The 14,808-nt window shown below is 44.0% G+C and overlaps 1 protein-coding gene across 1 annotated transcript in view; it reads right to left on the bottom strand.

Annotated features, from left to right (window-relative positions):
* Window positions 1-680: 680 nt before the first annotated feature.
* Window positions 681-14,808, bottom strand: part of LBH (LBH regulator of Wnt signaling pathway) — a 28,337-nt gene continuing 14,209 nt past the window's right edge. The window contains exon 3 of the mRNA XM_006168523.3: window positions 681-3,282. Within this exon, the coding sequence (XP_006168585.1) occupies window positions 3,094-3,282 (189 nt within the window). The 3' untranslated portion in view covers window positions 681-3,093. The remainder of the gene's footprint in view (window positions 3,283-14,808) is intronic.

Below are 14,808 nucleotides of genomic sequence, written 5' to 3'. Positions count from 1 at the left end.
GTGCTGTTTTTTCTCCCATCTCTTACCAGTGCCTGACAAGCAGTGGGCACTTAATATGTAGTTTAAATGACAGGGCTCTGTAGCCACATACACACCTAACCATTCATTCCCCAACCTTTGTGAACAACCTTACAATATGTGGGGCCTTCAAGAAGTTTATAGGAAAATGCATATTGTGAAAAAACCATGCATAGATTTCAGAATATTCTTTGTACCAAAATAAACTTGTATTTGAATTTAATTTTTCCATGACCTTTTTGAAATCCCCTAGTGTATCTTGGATGTTTCTTTCTTCAGAAAGTTAATTCCAACCTTGGCTCCAGGCTAAAATCTCCCCCAGGTGATTCTGGAAAATTCTAATGCTCAGAGCCCACCCTACACCATTGAAATCCAAGTCCCTTGAGGGTATGGGCCCTGCTATTTCTATTTGTTGTGAAAGCTCTCCAGGTGATTCTAATGTCTACCCAGAATGGAAAATCAGAGAAGAAAAGGCTGTCCTCAGCCAGCCAGGTGATAAAAAGTCCTGGATGGCTTCCCCCCACCTCCCAGAAGGGCCAGCAGGTGAGATTTATAAGGAATCTCATTTGGGACTCTGTCCAACCCAGCCTCCTGCAAGGGTTCACTCGCTCCTGAGCTCACGCCATTCCAATGGAGTAGGAAGAAAAGAATCCAGACCAAAGTGGAAAGCATTTTCAAACTTTATTTACAACTGTCACAGTGACAAAAAGTAGTTTGGAAAAAAAAAAAAAATGCTAGTTTCTCCCTGAGCCTCAAAAAAGAACAGATAGAAGTTACAGGAGGTTCATCTCACAACAGGCATTTTTACTGAAATACTAGGATTTTTTTTTAATACAATCAGTTAGAAACACACACAAATTACTTTAAAAAAAAAAAAAGAGGCCAGACAGGAGCTCAGCCACTTGTCCAAGAGCAGCTGGGTCCCCCAACAGGCTCAACTGCTGAGAGTCCTGACTTTAGCTGTCAGCCCCTGGCCTGCTCAGACTGCAAACAGTCGTACAAAGTGGTCTAATCACTGGCAAAAAAAAAATTACCCGCCCCCCCAATAAACATACATAGACACAAAGTAGATTTGTTACGTAGTTTACAAGCACATTCCCATCACACAGCAAGACTGGGACAGATGATCTGGGGTAGCAGATGAGAGGGAGACACGAAACGCAGGAGTTTAAAAGGCAAGACCCCCGTCCACAAAAGCAGGCAGGGATGAGAAATGCTGCGAGGGGATGAGAGTAAGGAGGAACAACTCTCTGCAGCTGAGACAGGACGAAGAAGGAAGCGAGAGAGCGAGCAACCCCCTCACAGCACAGGCTGCAGGCCTCTCCCACTTCTGCGAGCTGGAAGAAGTTATTGCCATCGGTGTGTCACAGAGGCAGACAAAGGGGGAAACCGGGGTGAGGATGGTCGTCAGCTCCCCAGAGGCGAACCTGGCTATCATGCCAAAGCACACCCTCATTTTCCTGCCCAACACTCCCCGGAGCTACACTGACCTTGAGGTATTAAATACAGCTATACACACAAGTCCAAACTGGGTGGGGGGGAATGGGGGGGGTCAAGCTAGATGGCCTGGAGACCTGAGGGGAATGGTAGGAGCCTTGGTTGGCCAAGCATAGCCCAAGAGAGGCTCTTCGTCCACCTCTTGGAGCTACAGTCCTGCTCTGAGACATAGTTTGAAGCATTTGTCCCAGTTTGCTGTTCTGGATGGTTCCTAACTGATAAGAAGCTCTGAGCCTAAAGCCTAACTTTCTTCTGCAGCTAGGTCCCCTGGAGGAGACAGGAGGGAGGTGAGAAGGGATGAGGATCGCCATCCAGTAGGACACCAGAGTGTTCCTTCACCATACCTCTCCCCAATCCACATGCAGGAACTGGGGAGCAGCCAGATAACTCATGGCATCCTTTAGTTTCAAAGTGAATTCTCAAGGCTGCTACATGTGAGCCTTGTCACCCCATGCATGAATTCCCAGGCTATGCCAGCTCTTGGGACCTGCGTGAAAGTTCATCTCCCCAACAAGAAGCAGAAAAGACTGCCTCTGCTCTTTACTCAGTCCCCACAGGAATCCACATGGGAGCAGGGACTAGCTGTACTCTTCAGTGGGGCTGGTGAATGCACTTGGCAGCTGCTGTGGCCAGGGGTGGGAAGGGTACTGGTAAGAAGGACAAACCTCAAGAGTCTACCTACTCCAGCCCTTTGCTTAGATTCTGACAATGCATCTTGAGAGGGGAGCAGTTTGAGGGAGGAATCTTCATGCCCAAGTGTCCACCTCCAGCGATGCCAGGAAGTGAGCTCCCTAACTCCCTGCAATACTGGCAGGTGGAAAGGATAGATCAGGGGAGAAAAAGCTTGAAAGCGCTGCCTCTTATAAACCTCCAGATCACCTGGGCTACGTGAGCCTACCACGTAGGGGGCAGAGACAAGGAAGAGGACAGGGTGACCTTTCTTTTCCTGTTCATCACCTCCAGCTGGCTTTGCAAGCAGCCTCCTCACCCTCCTCCCTGCCATAGACCAACACACCTGAATTAAAGCAAAAGGGGATAGTGAGTGAAACTGGAGAGCGAGATGAAGACTTTGTTTTCTGATGCCCCAGCAGCCAGAGTGGATGCCTGGCAAATTCCTTGCAGCAGTTCTCTGCTGTATGCTCCCCTAAAAAACATGTATTTTCTCTTTTGCCTCATATTTGTTTTCTTACCCCAAATGTTCCTTGCTGCTTTGCACAGCCCCCACCCTCCCCCCCAACCCCAGAGCCCGCTGGAATCCCACCACTGCCTCTCACTTGCTTGAGTTCAGATAATGATCTCAAAAGCAGCACCCGATTTCCCGCCCCCCGCCCCTTGCTCTAAGCAGCTTCCTTTCTCAGAAGGCCTTGCAAATTGTCAGAGGGCTCCGCTGCTCAACAAAACTTTTTTAAAAAAGACAAGAAAATAAAAAAACCAACTCGGTGATTTGCAGGTGCAAAACGGAAGCCTCATTTGACATTTTGAGAACTACTGTGGCTCACTCTTCTTCCATCACGATGGGAAAAACACAGTTCAGGTACAGATGCTGGCTGGTACGGCCTTTTGGAGTCCATGGGGACTCTACTGCTCCTTGTTTTCTTTTGCTGTCTCTTCGCAGTTGTCTTGCTCATCCTCTTGGACCAAGAACTCCTCAGGGGGCCACCGGAGCTCGCCACTCTCCACCTCCCCCTCTGTGGGCTCCACGACTATGGAGGGCAGGCGGTCCTTCAGCTTGCAGCATCGGTCGAAGTCCGATGGGTCGGGGAAGATCTAGAAGGAAAACAGGGCAGGCACTGTGTCATGCACATATCTGAAACCGAGCCAGGGACTGTACTGTGCCCCAGGAAGCTGTGGGGAGTCAGGCAAAAGCTGGAGGAGTCAATTCTGGGGCCACCTAGGAAACTGTCCCTCAGCCAGATTTTGAGTCTAATCTCAAAACTGAACATTTTGGGGTAGTGCCACTGAGTCCAAAAGGCTGATGTAACTCTATTTGTGCTCTTTGTTTTATTTTCAGATAAAAGAATGGAGAATCGTTTCATTCACAGTAACTCACATCTCTTCCGGCAGCATACACTGTATGCCAGCAGTCCAAAGCATCTAACACACCATATTACGTTTCTCCCAGCACAATGATTGACACCTGGAATGAGCAGGTTACCAGGTGCTCTACATGTGTGATTTTGAACTAACATGGTAACACTGAAAAACACGTGTTGCAAATGCTATCCTAAAGCATCTCAAGCTTGGGAAAGTAGGTTGTTCAAAATTACGCAGCCTGGAAATGAGTGAGGGATGGGATGAGATTAACCTGCGTCTGCTTGACTCGCATACCCATACCCAATAACAACCTCAAGTAGATGAGGCCTGATCCCATTGCAGCTGTAAAGTCAAAGCCAAATCCGGATTGAAGGCATGGGCCCCTGTCACAGGCAAGCTGGGAACAAAATCGAAGCCTCTTTTCTTTTTCACCTATAAGCAATTCCTAGCTTCTAGCAGGCTATACACCTGCAAGAGTTTCTCCTTTCCAGAGTCCTGTCAACAAACCTTCATTTGTAATATGTACTGTGTGTCCCACCCAGAGCTGGTAGAAACTGCAAGCCAGCTTCTAAAATCAAGGGCCAAGGCTGGCTCTGTGGATTCCCTTTGCACACAAAGCCTGTGACTACAGCTGACCCAATTCTTTGCTTAGCAGCTTAAGTACTTAATCCTTTGGGCTGCTGGTCCCTTGCCATTCACAGCCCTCAGTGACACACCGGAGAGCCAGGGAGAGGAGGCTCTGTCTCAGATGCTGGAATCAGAGACAGCTCCTTCCAGGCCATCTCATCTCACTTCTCCATTTAATAGATGCAGAAACTAAGGCTCAGAGGAATCAGAAGATTTACTCAAGGTCATACAGCTTGCACATGGCAAAAGAAAGAATCTGAAAATCTGGAGTGGAGGCTAGGGGTGAGGAAACACATTTGAAGAAGTCTTGGGGGCTGCCTACCCCTGGCTCAGGAGGTAGAAGAAATAATCTAAGAATTCAGGCCTTCCCAGCTTCCTGGGTACTCCAAGGGTGCCTGGTCTTACTGCACCCCAACCCCAAGCAGTGCTACCCCAGCCAAGTCATACTCTAACCATGTCATAGGCCACGTGGGGCTTCCAGGAAGAACAGGCCTCAGCAAAGCCTCCCCATCCCTACAGACGAGTGATTATTAACCATTTATCCAATAAAGACCTATTGCTGGGGATTAAACCTTAAGCCAGAGCTGAACAACCAGCCATCATTAAAGACTTAACAAGGCTCATAAAAGTATGGTAATGGCAGGCAGAAGGAAAACAAGCCAAGGAGGGGCCATACCAGTGTGTGTCAGGAAAGGCACTATGAAGCTGACCGTAACTCTGGGCTTTCTCTTCTTGAGAACCAGCCGTGAAGTGCTGTAGACTCACATGTGCCAAGCGGGTGAGGGTCAAGTGTGTTATTGGGACCCTTCCTTAGTTCTCATGTGGAGATGAAGCCGCTCCCAGGGGGTAAAGACACAAGATACCCTCCAAACACAAGTGAGGAAGCATACTAGAGTTTACAAAGCTCTTTCAGGACGTCACCTCATTGAACCTCACTATTAACCATTTATCCAATAAAGACCTATTGCTGGGGATTAAACCTTAAGCCAGAGCTGAACAACCAGCCATCATTAAAGACTTAACAAGGCTCATAAAAGTATGGTAATGGCAGGCAGAAGGAAAACAAGCCAAGGAGGGGCCATACCAGTGTGTGTCAGGAAAGGCACTATGAAGCTGACCGTAACTCTGGGCTTTCTCTTCTTGAGAACCAGCCGTGAAGTGCTGTAGACTCACATGTGCCAAGCGGGTGAGGGTCAAGTGTGTTATTGGGACCCTTAGTTCTCATGTGGAGATGAAGCCGCTCCCAGGGGGTAAAGACACAAGATACCCTCCAAACACAAGTGAGGAAGCATACTAGAGTTTACAAAGCTCTTTCAGGACGTCACCTCATTGAACCTCACTGCTACCCAAATAGCAGTAAGAGCCTGAGACTCTGAGGCTCATATGGCAGAGCCAGGATTCGAACCTCAGCCTTCTATTTTTAGCACCTATGCTTTTAAAGAGTGAACTAGAACGCCACTAGGTCAATATCTCTACTTCACAGATGGAAAACTAACCAGGGAGCGTGACTCTGGGCCTTGACTGCTCAGTCAGTGGCTGGAGGCTCCAGCTCAGGTAGCAGAACCACCAACTGGACAACCAGGTCTAATAGATGAGATTCTTGGTCCAGATACTTGTTCTAAGCTTTCCAGTGTTGAGGCAGAACTACACGGCACTAACGGGAGATAGATACCTGGCCCTGTACAGTCCTCAGCCCCTGTTTCCACCCTCAGAACTCCCAGGCTCAGAGCTGGGCCTCCCTGGGACATGCCCACTGGGCCCCCATTAGGGTGAAGTGAAATCCCTATTTTAATTACAACCTCTCAAGCCCAGGAAGGGTAAGAGGGGCAAAAAGCAGGGCAAGGCCAGCTGCAGGAGGAAGGGGAAGAAAAAAGGTGCTAAGCATCTGATTGCATTTCAGGCTAGGAATAGGTCTTTCACTAAAATAAGAGATGTTTAAAAATGATGATGGATGGCAGCTTTTGGCTGAGCAGAATCTCAGTCTCTGCACTAATTCTAGGAAGTTCGTCGTGGTTTTATAGATGAGGAACCTGGAGCAACAGAGAAATGCAGTATGTGACTTGCTCAAGGCCACATACCTAGGAGGTGGCTGAACTGGGCTCTTAACCCAGGCCCATAGGACTTCGAATGAAGAGTTTTTTGATAACATATGGGGCCAAGCCACAGATTGATCTTTTCTTTTTTCTTTTAAGTTTATTTTATGAGAGAGAGTGGCACATCTTTGAAAGGTCATGTCATGCTGCAGTTGCCTACTCAGCCTTCCAGCAACCCCAATCACAGGGGTGCACGTGGATATGCTGCCATGTTCAGGTCGGCCTGGGATCTGATCCTCAGGCCTTCTGATATGGCTCCAGCATTGTACAGTGGCACTCCAGCATTTGCGCTGCCATTGCTGGGCCTCTAACCACGTCTTCGACATGAGCAGTATAACCCCAGTCACATCTTCTCAGCCCCTCTATGCCTCCATTTCTCCTTTTGTGAAGTGAAGCGACCTTCCTACCTCACGAGATAGTTATACATTTTGGCAAACACAAAGATGATAAAATACTTAGAGGCTGTAAGCTAAATTCAAATTGCAATGTCCTCTTTGGATCAGTATCAACAGGACTACAGTAAGTACACAAACTCCAAGCAAGAGCAGCAATACTAATAGTAATTAAAATAAATCCAAACAATGCCTTTCATACCAAAAGCTACACAATTAAATCTTTTAAGTCCCTGGGGGGAAGTTTGAGCATTGAACTTCTGATACTACTTAGTTGCCAGAGAACTTGCTCCCTGAATTGCTCAAAGCAAGTGCCATTTAAAGAAAAAAAGACTTTTTTTTTTTAACAAAGCCTGTTAATTGCATTGTTATAAATCACTGTAATAATTTTAACCTTCCATCAGAGATTTTATTATCAGATTATATCAATTTGTGCCTCTGAAAATTGTAGCTTTCTGCAAAAACAAACAAGCATCCAGAACCAAATAGCTCCTGGTTTCTTTACAGATAGAAAGCCTTGCAAAGTGTTGCTGAGTATTTTGCCAGCACAATCTTATCTCCGACAGCTGCTTAAGAGGCTGACCCTAAGGAGGTCAACATTTTTCCACTAAGTCATGCTTTTTAATCATCTAGGCAGCAGAAAAATGAGAGGTTGCAACTGCAATTTGGCGGGGCGGAGAGAAGGCAGTGGAAAAAAGGCCTGGAGTCAGCCTTGCCAAGCACATGACAGGTAGGGTTGAGGCGGCAGGCCAGGCCAGCATGCTGTTTGCCTGCAGGACCTGGCAGGGAATAAAGACCTGCCCCTGTTCCAAAAAGAAACTGCTTCTGGTTAAACCTCTTACCCTAAAGTACTTCTCTCTAGACTGCAAAGGTTAAAAAAAAAAAAAAAATCTCCCTTTTCTTTGCAGCAAAGCCTCATCTTCAAGAAAGCCAGCAAGAAAGATGGGGAGGCTCTGAGTTCTGAGAGGCTATCCCATTCTCCCCCAAGGCAGAACAGGTCAGGTCTGGAAGTAACCATCCTCAGCTATGATCCTCCCAGCCTAACACCTTCCTCCTTCTGCCAGCTCTGGACTCCACACCCAGCTGTCTCACCCAGCTGCCAAGGCTGATGGTTTGGATAAAACTAATGGACATCAAGTTCCTTTCTTTGCAAATAGAATGAAATCTTAATGATCATACATATGCAGAACATCCCGGGTCCTGTGTGCCCCACTGTGTAGGAACAGGGCATTCAATTTTACAGTGATGTCTCCTCAGAGGCATCCTTTGTCAGGTGGCCTCCAATTCCCCTTGACCCCTATGTTTCTGGAACTCAAATGGATTCACTTGCAAGGTCAATGGAGCTTCTAGGAGGGAGAGATGTAGTGACATGTATTAATAGTTTGGATGCCAATACACTGGCATTTCCAGCTGTATAGATCGGCACTGTCCAATTGAATATGCTGCAATCATGGAAATATTCTCTATCCGCACTGTCCAATATAGTAGTCGCTAGCCACATATGGCTACTGAGCGCTTGATATGTGGCTAAAATGATAAATTTCATTGAATTTTTATTAACATAAATTGATATATAAGTAAATATAAATTTCATGGCTAGCAGACACTGCATTGGATAGATGATGATAAGCATGAAGACAATGAAAGCGGGACTATCTGGGAAAATTCAGGAAACTTGATTGACTGACCAACATGGCAGCCTTAGAGCAGAGAATTCTAGATTGAAGGTGAGCTTCTGGAGATGAGGGATTAATCAGCAGGCTTTTTGCCTCGGCATAAAAGTTGCTAGTGAGCCAGCTCCCATTTCACCCATGGAATGGAACTGAAAGGCAACACCACAGCTCCAAAGGCCCTGAATTTGGGGGCCCAGCTATCAACTGTCTGCCTGTAAGCCAGGTGACCTAAACCTGGCTGCCTCAGGGGTAGGGAGAGGAGAGGGAGCCTGGCACCCAGGATGGAAAATGTGAGTGATTCTGGTTGAAGCCACCCTTCCCTGTGAGTGCATCCCTCAGCCATTATCTCTGACAAACAACCCGAGCTGGCCACAAAGAAGGTGGAGGGCTCAACCAGAGAGCTGAGAGATGCTAATAGGGAAAGCGGACACCAGCAGGTGGAGGAGATGAAAGGTGCTTAACTGGACACAAAGGGCTAATTACCAGCTCTGCAAGCTGAGACCTCAAGAGCTTGAACATCTTGCTCCTCTTTGATGGGCTGGAACAGAGGAAAGGGGAGGGCTGGGGATGGGCAGAGGAGGGTAGAGGAGGGAGGGAGGGCAAAAGGCCTGAGAGAAATGACAGGGCTAGCTCCTAAAGGCAAAACCACACAACAAGCTTCTACTCTCTCAAGTTGCAGTTGAGGGGAAAAAAAGAAAAATCAACCCCAAACCTGCTGTGGGTAATTGCTACTCCTCCAGGCAGACCAGGAGTCTGAAAGATCTGGCTTTTACTTTGGCACACCCCCACCCCCTTCTGATGATCTCCATGACCTCAGTCGAGTCATTTTAATATCTTTGGGCCCCAACTGTCTGCCAAGCAAAACGTGAAAGTCATTTCCACCTTACACTATGTTGGAATGATTGTACATGAGGGGTATTGGAAGCACGGTGCCTAACAGGGTCAAAGACCTTGAAGCCCATCTCCCTCCTCTCCTCATCCACAAATTTAGACTAAACTTAATTCTAACTTCTGGGCTTGTGCTCACAAAATCCTAGGCCAGGTCCTTTGCAGAAATGGCTATGACTTCACCACTTCCCTCCCAGTGCCTCTGTGTCCCTAGTGCATGTAGGTCAGCTGGAATGGAAACCAGCACCTTGTCCAGATTTTGGCCTTTCAGTGGAAGGCCCTGCAGCCAAAAGTTTTCCCATTGTGCACTTCCTCCTTTAGCCTACTCCTGGAGTCTGCAACCCGAGTAAGTCAGATCCCTCCTGCTCTTCAGCTTCCCGAAGTCTGGATTTTTTACTTTTCCTGGAGAACAACAATGGAGTGGCCTTGGGTGTTTATTCCTTCCTAGGAGGGGCTGGTTTATAACAATGGGCAGATCTCAACCAGCATCCTGCTCTACCAAGAGCTGAATGAACAAGCAACAGCTAATTCAAAAAAATAAATAAATAAATAAAAACGCATCCTGCATTTTGCCGTCTAACAATATATGAAAGCAAAAACTATGTACAGTCTGAAATACTTGCCTCCTGCTATGTCATTATCATTATATGAGGAAGAAGATGATGATGATGTGCATTTGACTGGCTTTTCAAAATGAAATGTGGCTGGTAAGATCAGAAAGGATTGTAGCAAAAGGGCAGAGGGGTTACCAACTGAATGCAGGGAGGGACAGACATTCTCCAGTTTCTACTTGGAGGCTGATCAGCTGGCTATTCATTTTTAAGACTCTCACCTCTCTCAAATCTTCCCTGGACAGACTATGGACTATCCACCTCACCCTATTCTGCCCTTCCCTGGTGTCTCTAATCCTAGGAGGGACTTGAGCAGAGATCTGGAGCTTTATAACCACTGCTGACCCTCCTTCCTTTCGATCAAAGATACTTAAGCCTCCAGCCTTGAAACTTAAAAGAAAAGGAAATCCTCTGGATAAACACCATCTTTCATAAACATCTCTCAAACACACACCCATCCTGCAAGTAAGAAGTTCCAAATTCCAATTAATTAGCACTAATTGCTACTGATAGCTCTTGGCCCAGAGAACTAATGAGATTTTTAGACTATTAAAGAATTTTCTAAAAATTCTCTGGGCAGTGAGAAAGGATTGCAGTTATCTGGCATAAATGATTTCAAACCCCTCACTCCACTGACCATATCATTATTGCACTATTGAAAGAAGGCAGGCCCTCGAGTGATAGATCCTGCTTTCTCTTCCTCCTCCATTAACACCACTCAAAAGTCCCATGGCCACACCTTCACTCTCAGAAAGCCCAGACCAACCCAATCACCCTTTTTAACAACCTTCTTATTCTTTGTTTTGGAGACTAAAATCTTGAATGTTTAGTCTAGTCCCATCATCTTCCCATCCTTTTCTGAAGTTCCCTCCCTAATCCCCACCACATGGCTTCTAAATTCATCCTTGTATGGAAACAATTCTTTGAAATCTCTAAGGACTTCTTGCAGCCTTTGCTGGGCTTTTTTTCAGTCACTAGCATTTCTGCAGTGCACTCCAAGACCAGGTTACCTTGTATCAAAAATGAAGGTGTCAGTTAATTACATTTCTTCCTTTAATTGAACACCCCTAAAAGGTTTTTTCCCCCAAACAAGAAGCTGTGTTTTACAGTAACTCCTGTAAAAGAGGCCTAGTGATTTTGATTGATCACAACTGCACTGATGCTCATAACAGGAACAAACAGAGCGATATTACCAGAGGTATACTCATTTCATTGAAACCATTGGTAGCAACAAAGGAGTTGATGGCCTACTACCTTCTCATCAGATGGATTCTATTCAGTCTGAAACACTTTTTCCCAAAGCTCAAATCCCAAGATCTTTTCAGGGAGGAAGTATCCATGGAGTTAAAATATGTTCACAATAATACCAAGATGTCATTTGCCTTTCTCACTGTGTTGACACTTGCACTATAGTATAAAAAGCAATAATAGGTGAAATTAGTGGCATTTGAGCAAGAATTAATATAGTGGCAAATAAACTATACTGGGTATCATCATATTGTTTACCAGCTCACAGTCACAATTAAAATGAAAACAAAAGCAACTTAATATCCTTGATGAAGCAGTAAAAATTAATTTTGATTAAATATTGACTGTTATAGGATATGTTGTTATAATATTCAGTGTGGTGAAAGGAAAAGTTGGATAAAGCATTTCTACTACATACAGAAGTACAAGAGTTGTCTCAATGAAAAGCACCTGTGTGATTGAGTTACTAGATGAAATAGCCACTTTTTCTATGGAAAATCACTATTCACTTTTTTTTTTTTTTTGGAGAGGTTTTTGCTATAGGGTGCATGCGCTCGCCAGACAGACAGAGAGAGACATAGAGACAGAAAGCAAGAAATCACCCCCCAGGGGGGATGGTCACGCCGCAATCCCTTCTCCTCCATTCTCCTCTCAGGATCTTGGGCACGCACGCACACACGCCCAGCGTGAGTTTTAAGCCACTGGTTCCAGGACGCGAACCGCGGATGACTCTGTGGGAGTCCAGCGACATAGCCATTACGCTAACTGCTGGTTCCCATGGAAAACCACTATTACTTGAAAGAATGACTAAACAACAAACTATGCTTACTCTAACTTGGGCCCTTGGCAGACATTTTCTCAAAAGTCAACAAAGTGAGTCTGTCATTGATAGTATTTGCCAACCGTAAAAACAGAATTTTGGAAATTAGAATTTTAGAAAACCAGTATCAGCCACCAGTAGCTAGACAACTTAACATTTCAAACTTTTTGCTGAGAACAACGGAGATGTGAACAAGTGTGATGTTTTTCAATATAATGAAACATGTCAACATTTTGAAGATCTAAGTCATTCAGTGAACCTGTATGTTCCTAATGATTAGTACATTACACTATAAAACCAAACGTGGTAAAAGGTTTATCCAAAATGCAACAAAAACTAATGAATTTTAATGTAAAAATACAAAAAGTTCACTGATAAGGTTTCTGAACCCGCATTGCCACTAATGTTTGAGAAACTTTTATGTGCTGTTTTTTGGTGAAGTATCAAAGAAATATCTGAAAAGGTTGTGAAAATATTTCTTCCTTTTTAAACTACATATCTTCAAAGGCCAGTTTTTTTGTCATTCACTTCAACCAACATATTGCAACAGATACAATGGAGAAGAACATATGATAATTTAGCCAACTTCTATTAAAACAGACACTAAGCAGATTTGCAAAAATCTAAAACAATCCCTTTTTTCTCACTAAACTTTGTTTTGGAAAATACATTTTTATTAGAAGCTGTTATTTATATTAACGTGTAATGGTTTATTGTTACTTTAAATGAATTCATAAATGACTTTTTTAAGATTCTGTTTTTATTTATAAGAGTAAATATCAAAAGACATAACCCATATAAACAAAAACTCTTTGGGTGGTCTTAAATAAGTTGGAACAGTGTATAAAAAACTGAGACCAAAACTTAGAGAACCTTTGGCCTACAGGAAAAAAAAAATACCCTCAGGAAGGTGACCATGTAAAGTCAATATTGAACGACACTATAAATTTTTAAAATGGAAAAGATGTGAGGGGAACATAGGAGGCGCCTTCAAATATCTGAAAGGATAGTATGAGGAAGAAAAACAGATTTTTAAAACCAGTGAGCAGACTGAGAATCAAGATGGAAGATTTCAACTTACTATTCAACCGTCTAACAAAAGCAGTAAAGATGACTTTCTAACTTATATATAGGAAAGTCAAGACCCAAAGGGGTGATGTGAGTTGCCCAAGATGACCCAGATAGGGCAAGGCCAAGATTAGAAATCAGTTGTCCAGGTTCTTAGTCCATAATCCCTCTGTGCTGAGAGGTTCTTAGCTCTGTGCCATAGTATTGATTCCAAGGACAATGTAAATACCCATGGCTTCTAAACTTTTAGGGCGTGGTGGCGACCGGCCTATGGCAAAAACTTTTGGTTTGTGTACTCTGTAAGGGAATTTTGAACAGCTATGTCTCCTTTGTCAAGTTCTAAAACTTCTGATACATTACAAAGATTAACAATTTAAATAAAACGTCTATATCACTCTTTTAAATGTACTCAATGGATTATAAATACCATAGAAATTTGATATCATTCATCACCTATTGAAAATCTCCTGAAAAAGTTCTTAAATAAGACTCTACATTATTCTTTTCTCTAGGTGAAACTGTATTTTTATTCTACTTCTCCATAGCAATTTTTCCTAATATAATGTATTTTTATGTTTGAAAAATTTTAGCCATTAGCTTTTCATACTTCTCTGCAGTAAAAAAGATATATTCATGTATATAAACTGACATTTTAAAAAATGCCCCATGACTTTAAGGCTTTGTTAATTAAAAAATAAAATTCTGGATTGGCTTATTGCAGCTAGTAGTATAATTGATCAATGAAATAATTTATAAACACAAATCATTATTAAACATAGAGGTATGTTTTCGTTGGATTGGTTTCATATTATGATGGGTGAGTGGGATGTGTGGAGTTTCCTCGACAGTAATGTTAGGAATTGCCCATTTGTGCTGATGCTCCCAAGGTTTTTAAACCCTGGGGAAAGTACTTTTAAAAAGTGGTAGGTCCTTCTTTTGTAAAGAGGGAGATTAATCTTGACCAAAATGGAGGAAAAAGAAACTGGTAAAGCTTGCCTTCAGAAAATGCAAGTTGAGAAAAGCACCGGAAGGAAGCTGAAGATGTGGAAATGGATTTCCTGAAAACCCTCCCTGCTATCATGTCCCTTGGAAAGTTTCTGTGAACCCTGGGGCAGCTGTCCTCCTGTTGGAACACTGTTAAAATGTGAAGCAGCACATACACAGAAGCATTATTAAGAAGTAATTTGGCATGAAAATCCCCAACAGTAAAGCGCCAAGGAAAACAGCCAGGAAGAATCCTGATGCTGTAACTGCCACATCTAAGGGGGTCAATGATCAAAGAAATAGAGAAATCACAACATGGTATTAGCTGATCTTAAAGAAGGTTTCCTTCCAACAGGATACATTCTACATTTTTTAGCTACTCCCAGTAGGTCATGTGTGCAAACATGGGAGTGAGAGAGAGAAGTTGGGGGGCACCCTCCACTAGGTCTGGTCACACCAAGATCCTCTTTCTCTAGTCTTCGAGCCCATGAGTTCTAGGGTACTTGTGTGCATGCCCAGACTGTTTCAGACTGACCAGGCCAGGGATTTGAACCATGAGGAATCTGGCTTCTCTGTGAGCAATGCATTACTGCTGTGCCATGGGGCTGACCCACATTCAATTTATGAAGAAAAAATATTCCTTCATGGTACCAACAGTGATGCCCCTACAAAAAACTATGCTATGAAATTTCACCCATGTGAGCTGGTGTTTGCCACCTCACGATAACACCTTCATCACTCCTGTTATGTTCATGTCATAATTTTTCTTTACTCACATGTTTAAAATGTATTTATTTAACAATGAAACTTGACCATTGCCTGTTGCAGCTAGATGAGCTGAGCTCTGGTAGGGAA

Source organism: Tupaia chinensis, unplaced genomic scaffold (assembly GCF_000334495.1).
Source record: "Tupaia chinensis unplaced genomic scaffold, TupChi_1.0 Scaffold145860_1, whole genome shotgun sequence".
Taxonomy (NCBI): Eukaryota; Metazoa; Chordata; class Mammalia; order Scandentia; family Tupaiidae; genus Tupaia; species Tupaia belangeri.
This window is presented reverse-complemented; position numbering and strand designations above follow the sequence as displayed.